This window comes from Nematostella vectensis, chromosome 3 (genome assembly GCF_932526225.1).
Source record: "Nematostella vectensis chromosome 3, jaNemVect1.1, whole genome shotgun sequence".
In the NCBI taxonomy this organism is placed as follows: domain Eukaryota; kingdom Metazoa; phylum Cnidaria; class Anthozoa; order Actiniaria; family Edwardsiidae; genus Nematostella; species Nematostella vectensis.
Window position 1 is genome coordinate 4,365,201 of NC_064036.1, and position 18,822 is coordinate 4,384,022.

The following is an 18,822-nucleotide window of genomic DNA, read 5'->3' on the forward strand; positions in this document are numbered from 1 at the left end:
AAACCACAGGGTACCCGCGTCTGTAAAACGAAAAAAAATAAAATACAAATCAGTACATTTATAAGGCCATTGGTCAAAGTTGATTAAAGACAATGTTTGGATATCGAAACAAAGCAAATTGCCCATGTTTAATATCTCTTTTCCAATATTTTCTGTATTCCAAAAACCACAGGGTAACCGCGCCGAAAACCCTGAAAAATTAAAAATACAAGTCTAAATCAGAAAATTTCAAAGGTCATTGGCCAAAAACGATTAAAGACACAATTAATTTTAGTATCGAAATAAAACAACTTGCCCATGTTTTATTTCTATTTCAAATTTTATTTCTATTTCTCCACAAATGTATTTCATGCATTCTTCGCACTTGCGTCAGTGACTGAAATTTGTCTAGAAAACAAACTTATATGTGACATCAGCTCAGTAGGTGGCCTATTTAATACATGTATACAGCGGTAATCAGGTACACTTTTGTAATTTCTTGAGGTTTTACACCAGCCTAGAGCTCGAGCTCTAGCTCGATTAGTCCAGAATTGTGACAAGTCTGACCTTTACACTCTCCAAACGTCGCACTAAAGTCTAGACCATTCTTCTTGCAGGTTCTTCTTCCCCTCATCTTCTGGTGCTGCAATCCGATTAGCAATTGTATCGCACTATATTTATCAGCGTTCCTTGGGAATGGTCCAGAGCGGACAGACTTGCCTCCAACACACGGATCGCTGCTAGAAATGGTGCGGTGCAAATGCACAAATTGGATTGCATTTGCTTTCTTCAGGCTGGTGTAAAACCTAAAAAAACACAAGTGTTACTGATTACTAGAATAGTCTTCAATAGCTTTATAAGACAACAAAGATGACCAATGGGGTCATACGTAAACGGGCACGGGGCCCATGCAGGACGTACCCGCAAATAAACAAATTGAAAGTAGAATGAACAATATAAAAACTAACTGTGGTGGCAGCTACAGTTCCGTGCGATGGAAAACGTACAGGGTAAGTCAACGTTGAATCAAGAGAGCATAAGATAAGAGAGGGACACTTTGGTATTACCCGCGCGCCATGTCGATTCCGAATCCGGCTTTTTTTAGTAGCCACCACACCACCACTGCGCGTGAGGATTTGCTCCTTTTATTTTGTCCTACTCCCCCTCGGGTTGCGTGTTGTTGTTTTGCCAACTAGATAGGAATGAAAAAAGATCATGTAAAATAACTCGGAAGAAGAAAACAAGTCTAACTTAAGTAAGCAAGATTGGCAAATATACTCCCAGAAAGCTAAATCCCTGAATAGTTTGACTGTTTTGTTTGTCTGAGCGGCGAAGTCAAGTGAGAAAGAAAAAACCGACGAGCGATAAAATGGCTGTGATACTGCGTTTGATTCAAATCCCGACTCCAGCTTGTATAATAACAACATAATAATATAACATATAATAATATTAACATCAAAGAAGTACAGCAATATCTCCCTCTTTATTTTCTCACTTTTACAAAAGCTCAGATACTTCAGCTTGCTGGCTTTGGTCATCACAAAAATGCATTCCCTCGCTACAAGGATAGTTTTATGAAATGTTAGTTAAGTATTTTTCTTGGATTCCTTCTCAATTCACCAGAATATTCACAAAAATCAATATTATATCTAATGTCTAACTTACAGATTTCGTTCGACCATTAGGAAGATAGTAAATGTTGAGAAACCACGAAGAAGCAGCAAGTTAGAGCAAAAACGGTGATTGAAGCACGAGGTTTTCCGCTCTTGATTTTGAAGTCTCGTTTTGGAAATCTTGCAATCCTCGAAGTACTACATCCCCTTAATAAACTGCAACTGCCCGTATCCTTGATGCTAGAATGACATTTTGATGGTATTTGTTGTTTCATGTCACAAAATAGCGGCAAAAACATGATGTAAATACCAAAGCGCGGTGGTACGGTTAGTAAAAATGCTCACGCGCAGTGGTGGGGTGGTGGTTACTAAAAATAGCCAGATTCGGAATAGACATGGCGCGCGGGTAATACCAAAGTGTCCCTCTCTTATCTTATGCTCTCTTGGTTGAATACATTGGCAAGTAGGGTCTGATAATGGTTTTTCAGGAAATATTTATAAACGCGAGTAGGCCAGAGAACTTACTGAACTGAGTTTAAGTTACATACTAGATTCTATGGCTTTTTAAAAAAATACGATTGAAATAAGATGCTTGAAACGTAGTTGTTCTGCAAAGAGCCGGAGATAAAGTTAAGGTTAGGTTCAGGTTACGAGTACGATTATGATTTACAAGAGTGACAAAAGCTTGAACATTCAGGTCTGTCATTTCGAAGTTATATTAATTACACTAAAAAAAGATTAGGTCTTTCACCTCTCAGCCGTAGACCAAAAGTAGTATATCGAGTTTCAGAAGTCGCTCTCTATAGCCCAAGTCCCGGTCTTGGATCTTAGAATTCAACTGGTGGCTCGCCTTTTAACTCTTTCTAGGAGGACATTTTAAGTCTTACGCTGCCGGGGGACCAGACTTCAGTGGCGAAACATAGCTGCGACTTGACCAGGCACAGATACAGAGTACGCCTGACCCTGTGTCTGCAATTAGGACACATGACCTTTTGAGCAGACCAAGCCTTTGACACCACAAATAGAATGTGGGTGTGACCATATCCTATGTGAGATTGCTCGATATTGTGCCCCTGAGATTTTTTTCGATATTGATGTGCTGAAGACTGGTGGCGCCAAGCTGATAGTCCACAAGTGTGGGCGATTTCTTCCGTGAGACTGTAAAGACTTAATTAACACTTGGTAGCGTTAAAGTTTACATTTGTTTCGTCGCTCCACTTGTTAGACTCAAGAAATATTTTGTTGTTCAAATCCATACTAAAAGCACTCTCACCATAAATTATGTGGGTATATGGTTCACTTCCGGTCAGAATTCTCACTTCCGGTTCTCACTTTAGAGGCCTGTTTTGATTTTTTCTTGTCTTTTTTTTGTCCATAAACGTGTTAAATAACCTTGATATTTGGTACAGGTGCTAACTTGATCTAGTCCTACAATTAGTGGTTGCTTGTTACTAAGCTGTGTCACCAGAGGGGGGAGGGTAGTGTAATTTTTGGTTCGTTTTTTAAAATATCTTTTTTTAGGGAAAATGAAAATAAAATCTTAAAAAAACAGATCGTTACACTATATAAACATGTAATAAGTATCATTTAGCTGTTTTGGGTTTCTCTTATGTCATTACTGATAGAGAAATTACTGTTTTTTGAAAATGACGAAATTGCCCCTCCCTCCCCCCCCCTGAGTCTCAGATTTTTGGCACCCCCCTGAAAAAGTTATTAACTTGACCTAAGGGACATATGTGCCAAGTGTGGTGCTTCTACTAAAAAGTGCACAAAAATAACAAAATTAAAATTGTAAAGTTATATTTTGTCTAGAGGTTCCTTGCATAATATAAAACAAAATAAGCTTTAATATTTTTTGTAGATGATCCGTTCTCAAGTCTTTCATTGCCATAACGCCCTGAGACGCCTGTAAAATATAGGCCCAACTCCAAAACGTCAAAAATGCAAACTAAACATCACCAGACCCTGATACTCATAGATTCATCCAAGGCATAGAAGACCTTCAAAAGAGCATCTAAGCAATGTAATAGAATTGACCCTTTATTCAAAATACCAACCTTAATTTCTGACCAATTCGTAAACAAATGCTTAAACTTAGAAACATTTCTTACCAAAAAAGACACAAAATTCCAAACTACAAATAGAGACAAGCAAACACAGATCAAGTCGCCAATAGATACCATCATTGCGCTCCGTCAAGTCCCATTTTACAGCAATCAGTCACAATAATCAATGCTAGAACCTCCATTAGAAGCGAGTCACCATGTTTAGCCTATTTTGCATGCCTGCACTGCATCATGGGAGTCTTGGAAACACCTTGACAGACAGGCGGGCAATCTCCTCCCCCACAATCATAACAGTTTTTTTATAAGTCTCTTTGCCCCAAAGCCAAACAAAACATTTCCAGGTCCAAGGAACCCAGAATAAGCCTGAAAACAATTTTTGAATAAGGTTGGGTAGCAAAGATGGCCCACATTGGAGAGTATGAGGCCATTTACCAGAAAATTCCTTTCTCACTTGGTGAAGCCCAGACAAGGAATTATCCCATTGAATCAACCTCAGCGTGCAAACATCCATAAGCACAGCATTAATTATGCCCAGAAAGTCTTCATGATGTCCTAAGGCACTCTCCAGATGTGAAAAAGCTGTAATTTTTAAGCAAATTACAAGCAAAACTGTTGTAAGCAACAGGCTGTAGCAGTGCCGTCGCTAGAAAGAAAAGGCACTGCAGTGCATTGTTGGAAACTTCAAGGCATACCGTCTTGGGTCAGCAGTAGCTTAGCTTAACTGGTAGTGTTGGATTTGAAATAGGGGGGGAGGTTTCTGTTTTCAGTCTGTTTTTCTTACAATGTTGCTCAAAAGTACCCAGGAGTGAAAGGGTTAAGATATGATTGAGCAAAGTTGCTATAAATCATGAAAAAAGTAGCAATTTCGCTCAAATTGAGCAATTTAGAACAAATCAAGAGCCTTACAATTTGCAATATCTCAAGATTAAATTATCTACCAAAATACTAAAGCTTACTTTGTTTTATATTACACAAGAAACATCTATGCAAAAAATCAAGCGAATATAAGCTAACCCGACCTTACAATTTTAACCCATTGACTCCTGGCTTTTTTGGAGCTGAATTTACAAAAAAAAAACAGACTGAAAATAGATACCTCCCCCCCTATTCTGAGTTTTATACAGCCCGTCAAAGTCAAACACAGCTGCACCTAGTTAGCGGTATCCAAGCTTTCCAACAGTGCTTTGCAGTCCCCACTTTTAATCCCTCGTCGTTGTGCTGAAGCCAGCACAAGTTGATGGTTGCTTGTATTTTTCATAAAAAATACAGCTATGAGCATATCAGGAGAGTGTCTCAGGACATCATGAAGTCTTTTGGGGCATAATTGAGTGCTTTGCTTATGGATATTTGCAAGCAAAGGTGGATTTATGATGATTTTTTCTTGTTTGGCTTTGCCTGGATGAGAAAATAATTTTCTAATGAATCACCACAGCTCTCCTAAATGCTGTCTTTTCTGAAACCAAATTGATTCCAAAACTGTTTAAACTGCTATTCTGGGTCTGTATGACCTGGAATTGATTTGTTTGGCTTTGGGGTGGAAAGACTTATAAAAAACCATCTGACTTTGGGGAGAGGAGTGTTGACTGGCCCTCCCCTTGTGAATTTTCGATTTGAGATTTGTCAAAGAACCTGTGCTATTATTTGGGTTAAGCGTAGATGCCAACACCTTGGTTGGATGCATATCTGCAAGACCATTTATCCATTAGACTGATGCCTGAGTATCTTCTTCTTGTTGTGTTTATTTTGAATTTATGAATTTTTTGGGTTGTGGGTACTTCCCAAAGCCGGTACAGGCCGGTTGAGGGGTCAATGTGTTAACTTTGCCATTTTTTGCCCCTGTCGCTGAGTTACTTAAGCTTACACAATATTTTTTTTACGAATATTGATGAAAACTGCTCGATATTCTGTTGGAACTTGTCTCAATTTACACATATGCTCTAGTTATTGAAATCTACATGATGAAAAAACCATGACATTCAGTGAGAGAGATCAAGATATTTTATTAAGAAAACAAAATTTGTCTTATGGGTAGCCGGACAAGTGTCGCGATGTAAGGTTATCACTTCTTTATATAGCATTTGTAGGAGACGATTTTCATCAATAAGCTACAAAACACTTCCACTTCAAAATAGATTAGGTAATAAAGGTAAATACCTCAAGTCCATTCATGATGAGTGTCCAGAGAACATTTATTTGCGTCTTGAAGTAAACTGTATTTGTCTAAAGCAGGCAATAGATATTTCAATCTCGATCCTCGCCACGTGTCGGGTCTTGATCGGGGGAAACATGAGTAAATAAAGCGGAAACAATCCAGCTTGAGATGATTTTGCACAGTTACTTTGTAGAGATTGAGACTATGGTAATATATGCAGTAATAAAATCGCGAATCTGGCCTTTAACTGAACAACTAACATGGATCTGAGAGCTGGAATCTCAAAATGCAGGGGATCGACTATGGCGCAAAGGTTCTTGGGTTATTGCGCAACTTCGGCCATATCGCGCGAGCAGAAAAAGGAACAGCGCCTTTGCTGGCCAGCGGAAACATCAATAGACCCAGTCTCCTGGCCGAGCAAGAGATTCGACGCCATATTGGAAAAAACAACGAGTGTCCATCACAGTAAACGGAGATTTTTCGGTATACCAACCTACATTGCAACTGATTCTTGGGAGTTTGATATATTAACATGGCGCAGCAACCGACGGTGGGAAGGATCCCACTAAACTGCGCGGCTGGTGCTGTGCCGGTGCGAAATAAGAAGGGTAAGTGGAAGTCTCTTTTTCTAAAAGCAAAAGATATAAGTTTTTAGTGCTACATTAACAGTGGATGCTAACATATTGTAAATCAAGATGTAACTTTTATCATTAATTTGTCTATGAGACACATTTTTGCTCTAAAGAGCTAAGCAACAACGGCAAAATCGCTATCAACGACTACAACACAACGAACTGACGAAGTCACGTTGTTCGTTCTTTTTATCAGGGGAAATAACCATGGAGAAAGTAAAGGTTACAAGATATGTGGCTGGCAAAAGGTTTGTCTGCAATGTTTGTTTCTGTATGAACTGCCTGATCACTATAATTTTACCATAGTAGAATTTCATATCCAAGACTCAAATATTGCTAATAATAATATACACTAGATGGAAACCCAAACATGTATACATTTCCACAACTAGTCTTGTATTTATTAGATTTCTTACATAGAGTGACGAGGAAGAAGGTACATTGTTGTTATCTACACATTTTTAGCTTCAAACATTGTCTCCCCATTATTCTGTATCCACCATTTGATTAGTTATGGTCAAGAAAATATGTAACCCTTCATTGGAAAATGTGAACATAGTGGTTTGAAAACCAGCATGAACAGCATAAAAAGCCATTGCAGAACATGCCTTTAAGGATGGCGCTTTCCTTTAAGGAGGGCGCTTTCCTTTTAAATCATGCTCACTGTTCCATGCACATGTATTGTAAATCAAGAGTCAGAAAATCTGAAGTGGTTTTCTTGACAATACATATTACAGTATGACACATTTTAAGCGTGTTACTGTAAATTATTTTTTTGACATATTGCTAATAATGGGTTTCTCTATGCTGGGTTTCAAGAACAAAGCAACTGCTAAAAAGTCAGATTTTTATTACTGTCCCTGAAATGAAGCTTAGCTGAACCCCTGTATTGCTCACAAGACTCTGACTCTCCCCTCACAACACTCTGCATTTTACTGACAGCCCAGTATAAATTTTCATTTAAATCTAAATCCTTAACCTTTTAACATTGAGTGAATGTAATGTCTATAGACCTGAATATGCCAAGTATTCAAGTGATGAAGAGGATGTGGACATGGAGGTGTTTACTGGGCAAGTGTTGGGTGGGCAGACTGACGACCAGGACCTGGAACAGGTGGGTAACTTCTAGTTACAGTACATACAGCTTGACAGCTCTCTTTAGAACTACTTACAGTAGCTACAATACATACAGCTGCTGAGAGCTCTCTTTAGAACTACTTACAGTAGCTACAATACATACAGCTGCTGAGAGCTCTCTTTAGAACTACTTACAGTAGCTACAATACATACAGTTGCTGAGAGATCTCTTTAGAACTACTTACATTAGCTACAATACATACAGCTGCTGAGAGCTCTCTTTAGAACTACTTACAGTAGCTACAATACATACAGTTGCTGAGAGCTCTCTTTAGAACTACTTACAGTAGCTACAATACATACAGTTGCTGTCAGCTCTCTAAGAAGAACTACTGTATTTCCCGGCCTATAATGCACACTTTTATTACTTCCCAAATGACCTTGAAAAACGGGATGCGCATTATATGCGGAACCAATTGTTCTTAGTATGATAAAAAGCAGAAATCAATAAGAAAATGTGGCAATCCCATTGTAGGTGAGAAACAGTCACAACAATGCTTAAAATAACATAGCAAAAGGTATTCCAACCGAAGAGTATCTTTAATTTCCTCACCATGTTTTTTGTAAGAAAATAAGCCCAAAAACTCACAAGAAAAACACCAATTATTTATATGCTTCCTTCGCGATTTTCTTGTTGTCCACCATGTCTACTCGACCCAGTCTCTTTGCACCTCATCCAAAATGGTGGAAATTGTCGTGAACAAAACACAAGCTTGCATTTCAATGTTCCATGTGAAAATACAAATGTTCAGTGATGAGAATAACAGCTTTACAGTTGTGCTAAGATGTGCTGCTTATATCAAGAGGTCCAAAGTGATTATCACCTTCAATTTCACATGTAGAAAAGCATTTACCATATTTATGTATAAATGAAATGAATCGTGAATCGAAACATTTATCTCATCTTGATACTTCTATTTCTTTTTTTGTTGTTTCTCATTTCCTTGTTTTTTCTATTGGGTCGCATATTTTATGCGGGTTTTCTATTTTTTTTAAAGGCCCTGAAAATTGGGGTGCAGATTATACGCAGGTGCACATTATAAGCCAGGAAATACGGTACTTAAAGTAGCTACAGGAGGTACCCTACTACACAGTTGCTGTTTCAGCACAGCTCTCTAAGTAGAACTTTTTACAATAGTTACAGGATATAAATCATCTCTCTCAGTAGATTTTCCAGTTTTTTGATCAATATGATAACCTTTTTACAGGATTCAGTAGTTGACATAGCTCCTCTTTTTCCCCTTTGAGTATACAGTATCCTTCACAGCCACCCTCTACTGTTTTCACTTGCTATACTGTATGCATGTTAATCAACACTATTTTGACATTAGATATCATAAGTAATGTAATAGTTCTTTTGTAAAAATTCAGGCATTTGAGCAAGCTGAGAAGACTGATAGAAGATTACGACGTCTTCAAGAGAGATCAAGAGGAGATCAAGATGAAGAAATGTAAGTCTAACCATCACTTGGCCATCTCTAACCCTTCAGCCAAGCTAAATTCAAGCTTTTTGCTGTCTTTTTTATGGCTAGCTCAGAATTCTGAATATGGTATCTAGTTATAAACATTAAGTTTTATTGGTGTATTTTTTAGGGAGGAGGGTCATCGCCGACGCCCTCACCAACCTGAGGTCATAAGCATGGCGAATGATGAGGTGTCTGCAGATGAGGTTTGGCCCGTTGTTTTTTTTAGGCTGTACCAGAGTGTTATATATCTAATGTTAACAATTGCTTTTATTTCTTGTTTTAGGATGAGAGGCCAACAAGGAGAAGAAGTGAAATGGAAGAGGAAAGCAGGTGCAGTGACTGAGGAAAATTTGAATAGTTAATCCATTACACTTTTTATCAAGTTACTAAGCATTTTTTTTTAATTTAGTGATGAAGAGGAGATTGATGAGGAGGTAAGCACCATTTCCTTCTTGGTTTTCCCTTTTATATCAATTGTTAAGTCACTTTCTTTTTCAATCTAAAGGAAATTGAAAGGAGGCGACAAATGCTGAGGCTTAAGGCTCAACAAAAGAAAGAAGCAGAAAAGGTAAGACCAATGTTCTTGGGAAACAGTGGCATCTATGGCACTTTCTATGTTTTAATTTTCTAGCACTACTGTGTTCTTAGTGCATGCATGAATAATTAATATAGTTAAATGTAAAAGTTTTTCCAAAAGAAAGTTTGAAAACAGTGATTAATTTTCTCGAAATTCCTTGAAATTCATTCCATTTTGAACTTTGTTCTGGTGCTCAGTCTTCAAACAAATGTTGAGCCAATGGTAACCATTTTTTTTACCATCACTTTGGTAAAAATACTGGGGAGAACACTGAAGATGTTTACTCTTTTAAGATATGCAAAATTTCTCTTCAAATGTGCAATGCTTACAACACATAAGACATGTATCATCAGTCTTGAAATTGCAGACAAATAATGAAAAGTTTCTGATGTGCTTGACAGAGAGAACAAAAATTGAGATGCAATAACTTTACAATGTTAAACATGTAGTGTACTACACCATCAGTATGGGTAGTTTTTCTTATGTCTATCTAAAAGCACATGCAAGCATATAAGACAGATGGTAAACTGTAGCTCTTTACAATACTGTACCATATGCTGGATTTTGGGAGGGGGTGGGGGCTAAAATAATAACACTACTGTATCCCTTGCAGCATGTGACGGATTAGGCAGAAACTGCCCTTAATTACTACTGACCATTACTCTTTCATACCAGGATCTACTGGATCTTGAAGATGAAGTCAAATCAGAAGAGGAAGAAGAAGAAGAGGTACAGTTTGGTTATAGCATACAATACACATTAAAGGGGTGTTCAGTTAGTGAACATTTTATGCTAATGCAGTAAATTACATTTTGATTGACAAGCAGCCTTGCATGGTAGCCGAGGTGTTAATAATTTTAGAGCTGTTTCAGAGTTTTTAATAAAAAGCATTATAAGTATTTCTTTTTAATAAAATTTATTTGATTTTTAGCTATAGAGGCAGGGTAATTTTCCCACACAATGGTAGTTATTGCTTAGGCCAGGAGGTTTGAATTAACAGCTTTGAAACATGATCTTATGCACCAGCATTTTAGAGGCAACAACGCATGCTTTTATTTGAAGGGTAAAATGAACAGTGCATGCACAGCAATACTGGTTGAGCCAAGAGGCGTATGGTAAAAAATACATATGCTCCCTTTCCCTACAGTACAGACTGAATGTGTTTTAACATTCCGCTTTTGGATTCGGCATTGATTCTTCATGGATTTTGCATGGATTCTGAACCCACTCAGTTTGTCCACCTCTGTGGGTTCCATGCACCAAAATCCACGCAGTAGTTTTGCTCATTAATAGATCAATTGTACATTTTATTGGAGTGAAGTTACAATCTATAAAGACAAGACAAGACAAGTGAAGGCGCTACGAAACATCAAGTTTATTAAGTTGGCTTAACTTTACACAGATAGTATATCTGCAGACCAGAGAGGACAAATAAAACCAAAAGATATCTAAATCAATACATTAGCTCCATCTTTCTCTCCAGGTGCGTGGAGTCTATCCCTCATCTTCCCCAGCCCTTAGCACTTGCTACACAGGCTTTAGATTCCTTATCTTGCTCTGAGTCATAATTTTTTATTTTGTTTTGTTCTTGTTATAGTCATCTGAATATGAGGAATATTCCGACTCTGAAGAAGAGACAGGTCCTCGACTAAAGCCTGTCTTTGTGAGAAGGTAACAAAAAACTTGAGTTGGAGAGGCTGTAGCCAAAAATTATTTTGCCAACTAGTGTTCTCCAGGGATGTGTAGGGTATGTAAACAAGGTTTGCGAGGTTTGTGGGAGGTATGTCCACACAAGGATGTTGGAGTGATGTGCACACAGGGATGTGGGACCTATGTTGAAACAGGGTATGTGAGGTATAAATCACTATGTATGAAATGTGTTCAGCCAGGGATGTGTGAGGTATGACCACACAGGGATGTGGGAAGAATGTCGAAACAGGGATGTGGGAAGTATGTTGAAACAGGGATGTGTGAGGAATGTCCACATGGGGTTGTGGGGGGTATGTCCACACAGGGATGTGGGAAGTATGTTGAAACAGAGATGTGTGAGGAATGTCCACACAGGGATGTGGAAGGAATGTCCACACAGGGATGTGGGAGGTATGTCCACACAGGGATGTGTGAGGAATGTCCACACAGGGATGTGGGAGGTATGTCCACACAGGGATGTGGGAGGAATGTCCACACAGGGATGTGTGAGGAATGTCCACACAGGTATGTGTGAGGTATGTCCACACAGGGATGTGTGAGGAATGTCCACACAGGGATGTGGGAGGTATGTCCACACAGGGATGTGTGAGGAATGTCCACACAGTGATGTGTGAGGAATGTCCACACAGGGATGTGTGAGGTATGTCCACACAGGGATGTGGGAAGAATGTCGAAACAGTTATGTGGGAAGTTGTTGAAACAAAGATGTGTGAGGAATTTCCACACAGGGATGTGGGAGGTATGTCCACACAGGGATGTGGGAAGTATGTCCACACAGGGATGTGGGAAGTATGTTGAAACAGGGATGTGTGAGGAATTTCCACACAGGGATGTGGGAGGTATGTTGAAACAGGGATGTGTGAGGAATTTCCACACAGGGATGTGGGAGGTATGTCCACACAGGGATGTGGGAAGTATGTTGAAACAGGGATGTGTGAGGTACTGTATGTCCACACAGGGATGTGGGAAGTATGTTGAAACAAAGATGTGTGAGGAGTGTCCACACAGGAATGTGTGAGGTACTGTACCATACAGTATGTTACCCAGGCATGTTTAAGGTATACTGTACTTGACCAGGAACGATTGAGGCCCGCTGGGTGAGGTTCACTTGTAATTGTTAGCATCAAATGTTGTGGTACAGGAGTGACAGGGTCACTGTTCAAGAGCGACAAAAGATGGAGCTGGATGAAGAGAGGCAAGAAGAGAACAAGAAGAAGATGATGGAGGAAAGGAGAAAATACTCCAGAAAGGTACAGCATACAGTTATTTATTTATTTCTATTGTACCTATTTTAGACCATCACTTTAGGGGCATGCCTTTGTGGATTAACTCATCCAACGTAAACTGTAATCCCTTATTTGCACATACCACTTGCTGCCCATACAAGTTCAAAGTTTTCCAGGGAGATCGTGATGATTAGTTGGATTTCTTTTTTGGTCAAGAACATTTTAAATTGGGCCAAACACCATGCAAGACCAGCCTGTAGGAAATTACAAAAGCTTAAATGTCAATGTTTTGTTTTTGTTATCATTATTGGAGATAGGAATGTTTCTGATAATTGTCCAATATATCTGCAGATTGTCGAGGACCTGGTTAGAAAAGAACTACAAGAGGAACAAGGAGGTATGAACGTAGTCTCACCTTTATTTATCTCCTTATAAAACTCAGCTAGATTACAAGACAAGACAGGGAGAAAGAACGAATTAATAGATGCTGAAGTAAATGTGTCAATGGATTTGTTTTCATAAAATCTGAGTGTGTTTGATAATGGATTTCATTTTTCCAGTCGAAAAAGATGAAGATGTTGTCATAACTGATAATGAGAATGATGAAGAAGAGGTGAGATCTCGGTAGATAACTTTTCTTGTTACAGTGGTTCAACTGTAACAAACCTGCATTTTAAGACTTGTCAATGACTCTTAGACATAAGATAAGCTTATAATGTGGGAGATAAAATATCCTCTACAAATAAAAACCTCACACACACACACAACATGGCAAAATCCAGGCTGGTAGGGGTGTGTTTAAACTTATTTTCAGCAAATTTAAAAGGCTGGAAGTCAAGGAAAACCTCTAAAATATATACAGTAGCATTAATCTTGATTGTTAGTTTCGTTCGTTTTTAAAATTTCCTTCTCATTTGCTTCCATGAAATGTATTCTAACACTTTTATTGTTCTTATTGCAGTATGAAGCATGGAAAGTTCGCGAATTGAAACGAATCAAGCGAGACCGCGACGAGCGGGAACAGTACGTGCATAATAAAGATGACCAACATGTTTTTCCGCCTCTCACTTTATTTACAGGCATCTCCCCAACATTTTTGTTCAGCGTCAACCGCCTCAACATGTCGCCAACATTTTTTTACAATCTCACTTGGTTGACCATCATCTTACAACATTATTTGAACAGCCACACTTTTAAACGAACATCTTGAAACATTGCTTGTACAGCCTCCCTTATTTAACAACATGTCGCAACATTGCTCGAACAGCCTCACTCTTTTTACCAACATCTTGCAACATTGCTTGTACAGCCTAACTATTTTAACAACATCTCGCAACATTGCTCGAACAGCCTCACTCTTTTCACCAACGTCTTGCAACATTGCTTCTCGGTTGACCACAAAACAAAAGAAATGCTAGCAACTACATCATATAACAACATAGTGTAGAAGCGCCATGGCAATGCTGGGCCATTCAATGCCTACAGTATTTATTTTATATTTTTAGTAAAGATGCAAACTATGGATTGTTGCGCTTCTTTTGTCAGAATTGAGAAAGAGAAACGTGAGATCGAGCGCGTGCGTAACATGACTGAGGAACAGAGACGAATGGAGTTCAAGAATAATCCCAAGCAGATCACGAACAAAGCGAACAAGGGCAAATACAAGTTCCTACAGAAGTACTATCACAGAGGAGCTTTCTTTTTGGTAAGTCACGTAAACTGGCGCATAGCCTAGATTAGTGCTGAGGGGGAAGTCAGATATCGTATAACAAAGAAGGATCATTTGCTCATCTTTCTATGGACCCCACTCAACTCAGCGCATTGTTTTTTTAAGCATGTGCTTTGAACTTAAATTGTGAATATCAATTATCTCACAAAGTCTTTAAAAAAAACCCTTCCTTTCCAAATACTTTTGGCTTGAAATCGGGTTTTAGCAGAACCCGAATAGTTTTGAGAAAATTCGACGCAGGGGTATTTCATAAGTGTTTCGAACAGAAACGTAAAAAAAAGTAAGACATATGTATTTGGAAGGAGTTTTATTGAAGACTTCGTGACCTAATTGATATTCACTAGCGAAGTTTAAAGCACATGCTAAATAAACAGTGCGCTGTGCACTGTTGCATCTGTACAGTTCTTGAAAACTTTCACATAAAACACACACTAGATGCTCTATATTTTATGAAGCTTCTCTGTTTAGGTGATCTACTGACGCAAAGTTATCAGGCGCCCTAATATTTGAGCCAGTGTTTAACTTCTCTAGGCTTACAGTGATCAGGCTTTATCATGCCTCTGTTTAGGCGGTCTATCCGACGCAAAGTACTCACACATTTGACAATAATACAACACATCTCGCGCCCAATAATTGCCGTGAACGGTGGAGTTAAAACTCTAAGGGAATTGGAACCCCTCGTATTTCACCTTGTTAGCGGTTATACAAGTGTTCATTCTCACTTAGTAACTTCAGGTATTCTGCTAGCTTCGGAGGGGAGCTGAAATCTTTCACTTTAATAATAGAGTCCCGTAAATTCCCCCCTAGTAGCTCGTCCATTTTTTCGGTACCTTAGTAGACAGGAACTGAGCCCGCGTTCAGAGCGTGGGCTAGCTGATCATCGATGAAAAAGTCGCAGTCGTAGTATTCCCTCTCCTTTTTTTAATCTTTTCTTCCTTAAAAGAGTTGCCGTACCGTTGAGGGAGGTCCTGTTTGTTCTGCAAACAACCGCCGTAGGAATCGACTTGAATGTACTTCATTAGCTCCTTCATACTGTATAAGCCGTCCTACATCGCTCGCAATTCGAAAAGCCTCAAACATCAGTCCCTTCTTTTGAGCAAATGGTAGCGGTTCGGGGTCGAGTGAAGGCATGCGGAATAAAAGAAGATGAAATAAGTAATATCTGGTCGGTACGAGGAAAGATCGGTCGATCGATCGGTCGTGTGTTTTGGTGTCCGTGTGTTTCAGTGTCCGTTTGTTTCAGAGTCCGTGTGTTTCAGTGCCAGCATTTACTTACCCTGGGTATCAGAGTCTCGATTTTCGTTCGTTTACTATGCGCCCTTAACTGACGGCGCGGCTCGTGTTGTCGGAGTGAAGCTCGAGCCTTTGGTACCCAGGGTACCGAGCATTTACTCGATGGCTATCAAGATCAAGACATGCTCTTTTGAAATCAGCCAACCTGCCTATCTATTTAGATATTCCAAATGTATTTCCATGGCGGCGAAGGCCTACGATAAACTTAGGTTTGATTCTAAATTGGCATGGTTGTGCACAAGGCCAAGTTTAAACCCCGTTCTTTTCATGCGCCGTTCCAAATAGAAAATGTTAGGTGCGTGAAAGTGTATCGTCTTCGTCAAAGCGTGGGCTGTTGCACGGGCTATAGGATAATTTAACTCCGAAATGCCTCCGCTACCTGGTAAATGAGTAACTCGACCACCTCGACCCCAAGCGGCGAGTTTTTTCTCTTCCCCATTATAAAATAACAGGGTAGGCTAAAAAAAACCTTTCCATTGTTCTCTCGTCTGCTCGTTTTCTTACCTCTTACTTGACAAGTTACTTGGGACAGTGATGATGGGTCCGGCCCTATCAAAACAAATCCAACCACCAACGTCCTCAGCTTAAACTGCTTTGGACTTGTTATCACAAGGGGAATGTACACAAAGCGCTCCATAAGAAAAATAAACACAATAAATAAACCCGTACCCATGGGGGGGGGGGGGGAAGGAAGTAAGTTTTCTGATAAAAATCTGATTACCCCGAAAAAACAAAAAGGGACTTTTTTATGCCTTTGCAGTATCCTCACGGGCCGTTTATTGTCGGATTTGGTTACAGAAAAGTCTGACTTATGGATTGATGACATACCAGAGTGATCTAGGTTATACTTTACAGTTTTGTCTACAAATAGCACGTTTATTGACAACCGAAAGTGGACTTTCGGCCGTTGTGTGAGGAGAGGGGTGCGTTTGCACCCCCCCCCCCCCCCTGGGTACGGGCCTGCATTCTTATTATGTTTTATGGCTCCGGAGAATAATAATAATAATCTGTTAAGCTTACGTTCTCAGCTGAAAGTATGCGAAATGTACTTATCGCCGGACCAAAGTAATCACCTGTTGTGTGTTCCTATGTATGTTATTCATAGAAATCGTCAACTGTATGTTGTTTTTTTTTTTTCTACATTTCCTTCATTGTTATTGTTATTATGTAGAACAAGACCCCCTTCCCAATCTTAGAGCCTCGAAGGCGTTAGCTCGTTGTTTCTCGTGCACAGTTTGGCAACGCATCGTGTTGCGACCACCATCTTGATTTGTTCTGTCCACGTGCGAACTTGGGGGAGGAAAGGTCGAGTTTTGTGCTCTAAAATGACTGCAGATTGGGTGAATGCAGCCTGCGAAAGGCTACCACTAGAAGAGAATGCAAGCTCCACTCTTGCTTTCCATTTGCTTCAAAACTCTTATAAACCGTGATTTGAATGTGTTGTTTCCAGGATGAAGAGGATACCGTTTACAAGCGCAACTTCGCCCAGCCTACACTGGAAGATCATTTCGACAAGACAATCGTTCCCAAAGTCATGCAGGTAACATAGTTATTATTATTATTGGTCCATGTAGGCTTTATACTATCCGAATGACGAGTCACACAATAGTAACGGAGTCAACCATGAATACGTAGTCACACAATAACACCAGAGTCAAGCAAATAGCACTTGATCACACAATAACACGGAACCGGAAAGCCGCAAAATGTCACGCATTAGCTTTACGGTTGCGAAATAATCACAAAGTCATAACATGGGAATTGTAGAGACACAGATGTCACGCAATATCAATAGAGTCGCCTTGGAAAAGCACTTGGTCACACAACTCCAAAATTAGGTGAATAGCCTGAAGGCATCATACACCAGTGTCAGACTCTAAAGCCATGCAATAGCCAACAGAGTCACGCAATAGCCAACAGAGTCACGCAATAGCCAACAGAGTCACGCAATAGCCAACAGAGTCACGCAATAGCCAACAGAGTCACGCAATAGCCAACAGAGTCACGCAATAGCCAACAGAGTCACGCAATAGCCAACAGAGACACGCCTTGCACACTTAGAAATAGCAATGATACAGCCCTGCACCTAGCGTGCATAGAACAATAATAACTCTCTTCTGATGTTTATTTGTCAGGTTAAAAACTTCGGTCGGTCTGGTAGGACGAAATATACTCACCTGGTTGATCAGGATACTACCAATGTAAGTGGCCTTTGCTTTGTATGGTTTCATGTGTGTCATAGCTGCTAAAAAGGTCTTTGTATTGGTTTCAGTTTGACTCGGCATGGACCCAAGACAACCCTCTCGCGACTAAATTCTACTCACAGCAATCAGGAGGCGGCAAACAGGTCTTCCAGAAACCCTCGAAGAAACGGAAATGATGTAAAAATGTGTGACATTGTACATAGTGTTGATCGTGACGGTCACACAACAAAGCCGAACGTAATGGTCGCACCAGATACGGCTGTGCGTGACAGTCACACAGCATAGAGCTGTGCATAGAGCTGTGCATAGAGCTGTGCATAGAGCTGTGTCAGCATATCCTGACAGTCACGCAGCGCCAGAGCCGAGCGTGAGAATCACATGACACAGACCCTGACGGTCACACAACAAAGCCGAACGTGACGGTCACACAACATACGGCTGCGCGTGACGGACACACAGCATAGGGCTCCGCCTGACAGTCACGCAGCACCAGAGGCGAGCGTGACAATCACATGACACGTGATGAAAGTCAACCAATACAAGTGAATGGGTGCCTTTGCGAATATTAAAGGAAAAAACAGATTGGTTGACTGTCACGCAACGGGATAGCAGCAAACACTTCACCACTTCACAATGTGGATGTGAACGCCAATACGCCGATAAGAACGTTTGCCTTATCTGCGACACCGTGTTTCAAACTCTCGTACTTTTGCCTGTGACCCTCAAACCCCGTGACCTAATAAAATGGTTCTTTTCTACCCATTTTACCCCCAAAAGCTTCAAATGGAACAATAAAGTCAACATAACAATCTTCGACAATTTTTTATTTATTTTAAAGGATGAAGCCACCCCCTGTTTCTCTCGCACCGATTCAACAAACGCCATTCCCCCTGTTCCCCCGCAATACTTACTTCACCTGTGCAGGATCGGAAGATTGTTTCCTATTTGCCAAGGGTCATCTGTGTTGTCAAGGCAGGTGTTCAAAACCGTCTGAAAAGCCAAAACTGTGAAGCTAGTCAACAAACTATAACTTTTTAC

At 39.9% G+C, this 18,822-nt stretch overlaps 1 protein-coding gene across 1 annotated transcript; it reads left to right on the plus strand.

The window, feature by feature from the left end:
* Positions 1-6,205: 6,205 nt before the first annotated feature.
* Positions 6,206-18,595, plus strand: LOC5512581 (microfibrillar-associated protein 1). Its single transcript, XM_032382011.2, has 18 exons — positions 6,206-6,418; positions 6,639-6,690; positions 7,454-7,556; positions 8,951-9,030; positions 9,173-9,248; positions 9,329-9,375; positions 9,455-9,479; positions 9,551-9,613; positions 10,298-10,351; positions 11,220-11,293; positions 12,474-12,582; positions 12,910-12,955; positions 13,119-13,171; positions 13,520-13,581; positions 14,104-14,263; positions 17,031-17,120; positions 17,716-17,781; positions 17,853-18,595. Exons 1-18 carry the CDS (start codon positions 6,343-6,345, stop codon positions 17,958-17,960), a joined length of 1,344 nt encoding a protein of 447 aa, XP_032237902.1. The 5' UTR covers positions 6,206-6,342; the 3' UTR covers positions 17,961-18,595.
* The last annotated feature ends 227 nt before the right edge of the window (positions 18,596-18,822 follow it).

Excerpts from the sequence above, each read along its gene's own strand:
- LOC5512581 (XM_032382011.2), top strand. The coding sequence starts at position 6,343 with ATGGCGCAGCAACCGACGGTGGGAAGGATCCCACTAAACTGCGCGGCT. Across the intron at positions 6,691-7,453 it reads AGATATGTGGCTGGCAAAAG|ACCTGAATATGCCAAGTATT; the intron begins GTTTGTCTGCAA and ends TAATGTCTATAG. Across the intron at positions 12,583-12,909 it reads GGAGAAAATACTCCAGAAAG|ATTGTCGAGGACCTGGTTAG; the intron begins GTACAGCATACA and ends ATATATCTGCAG.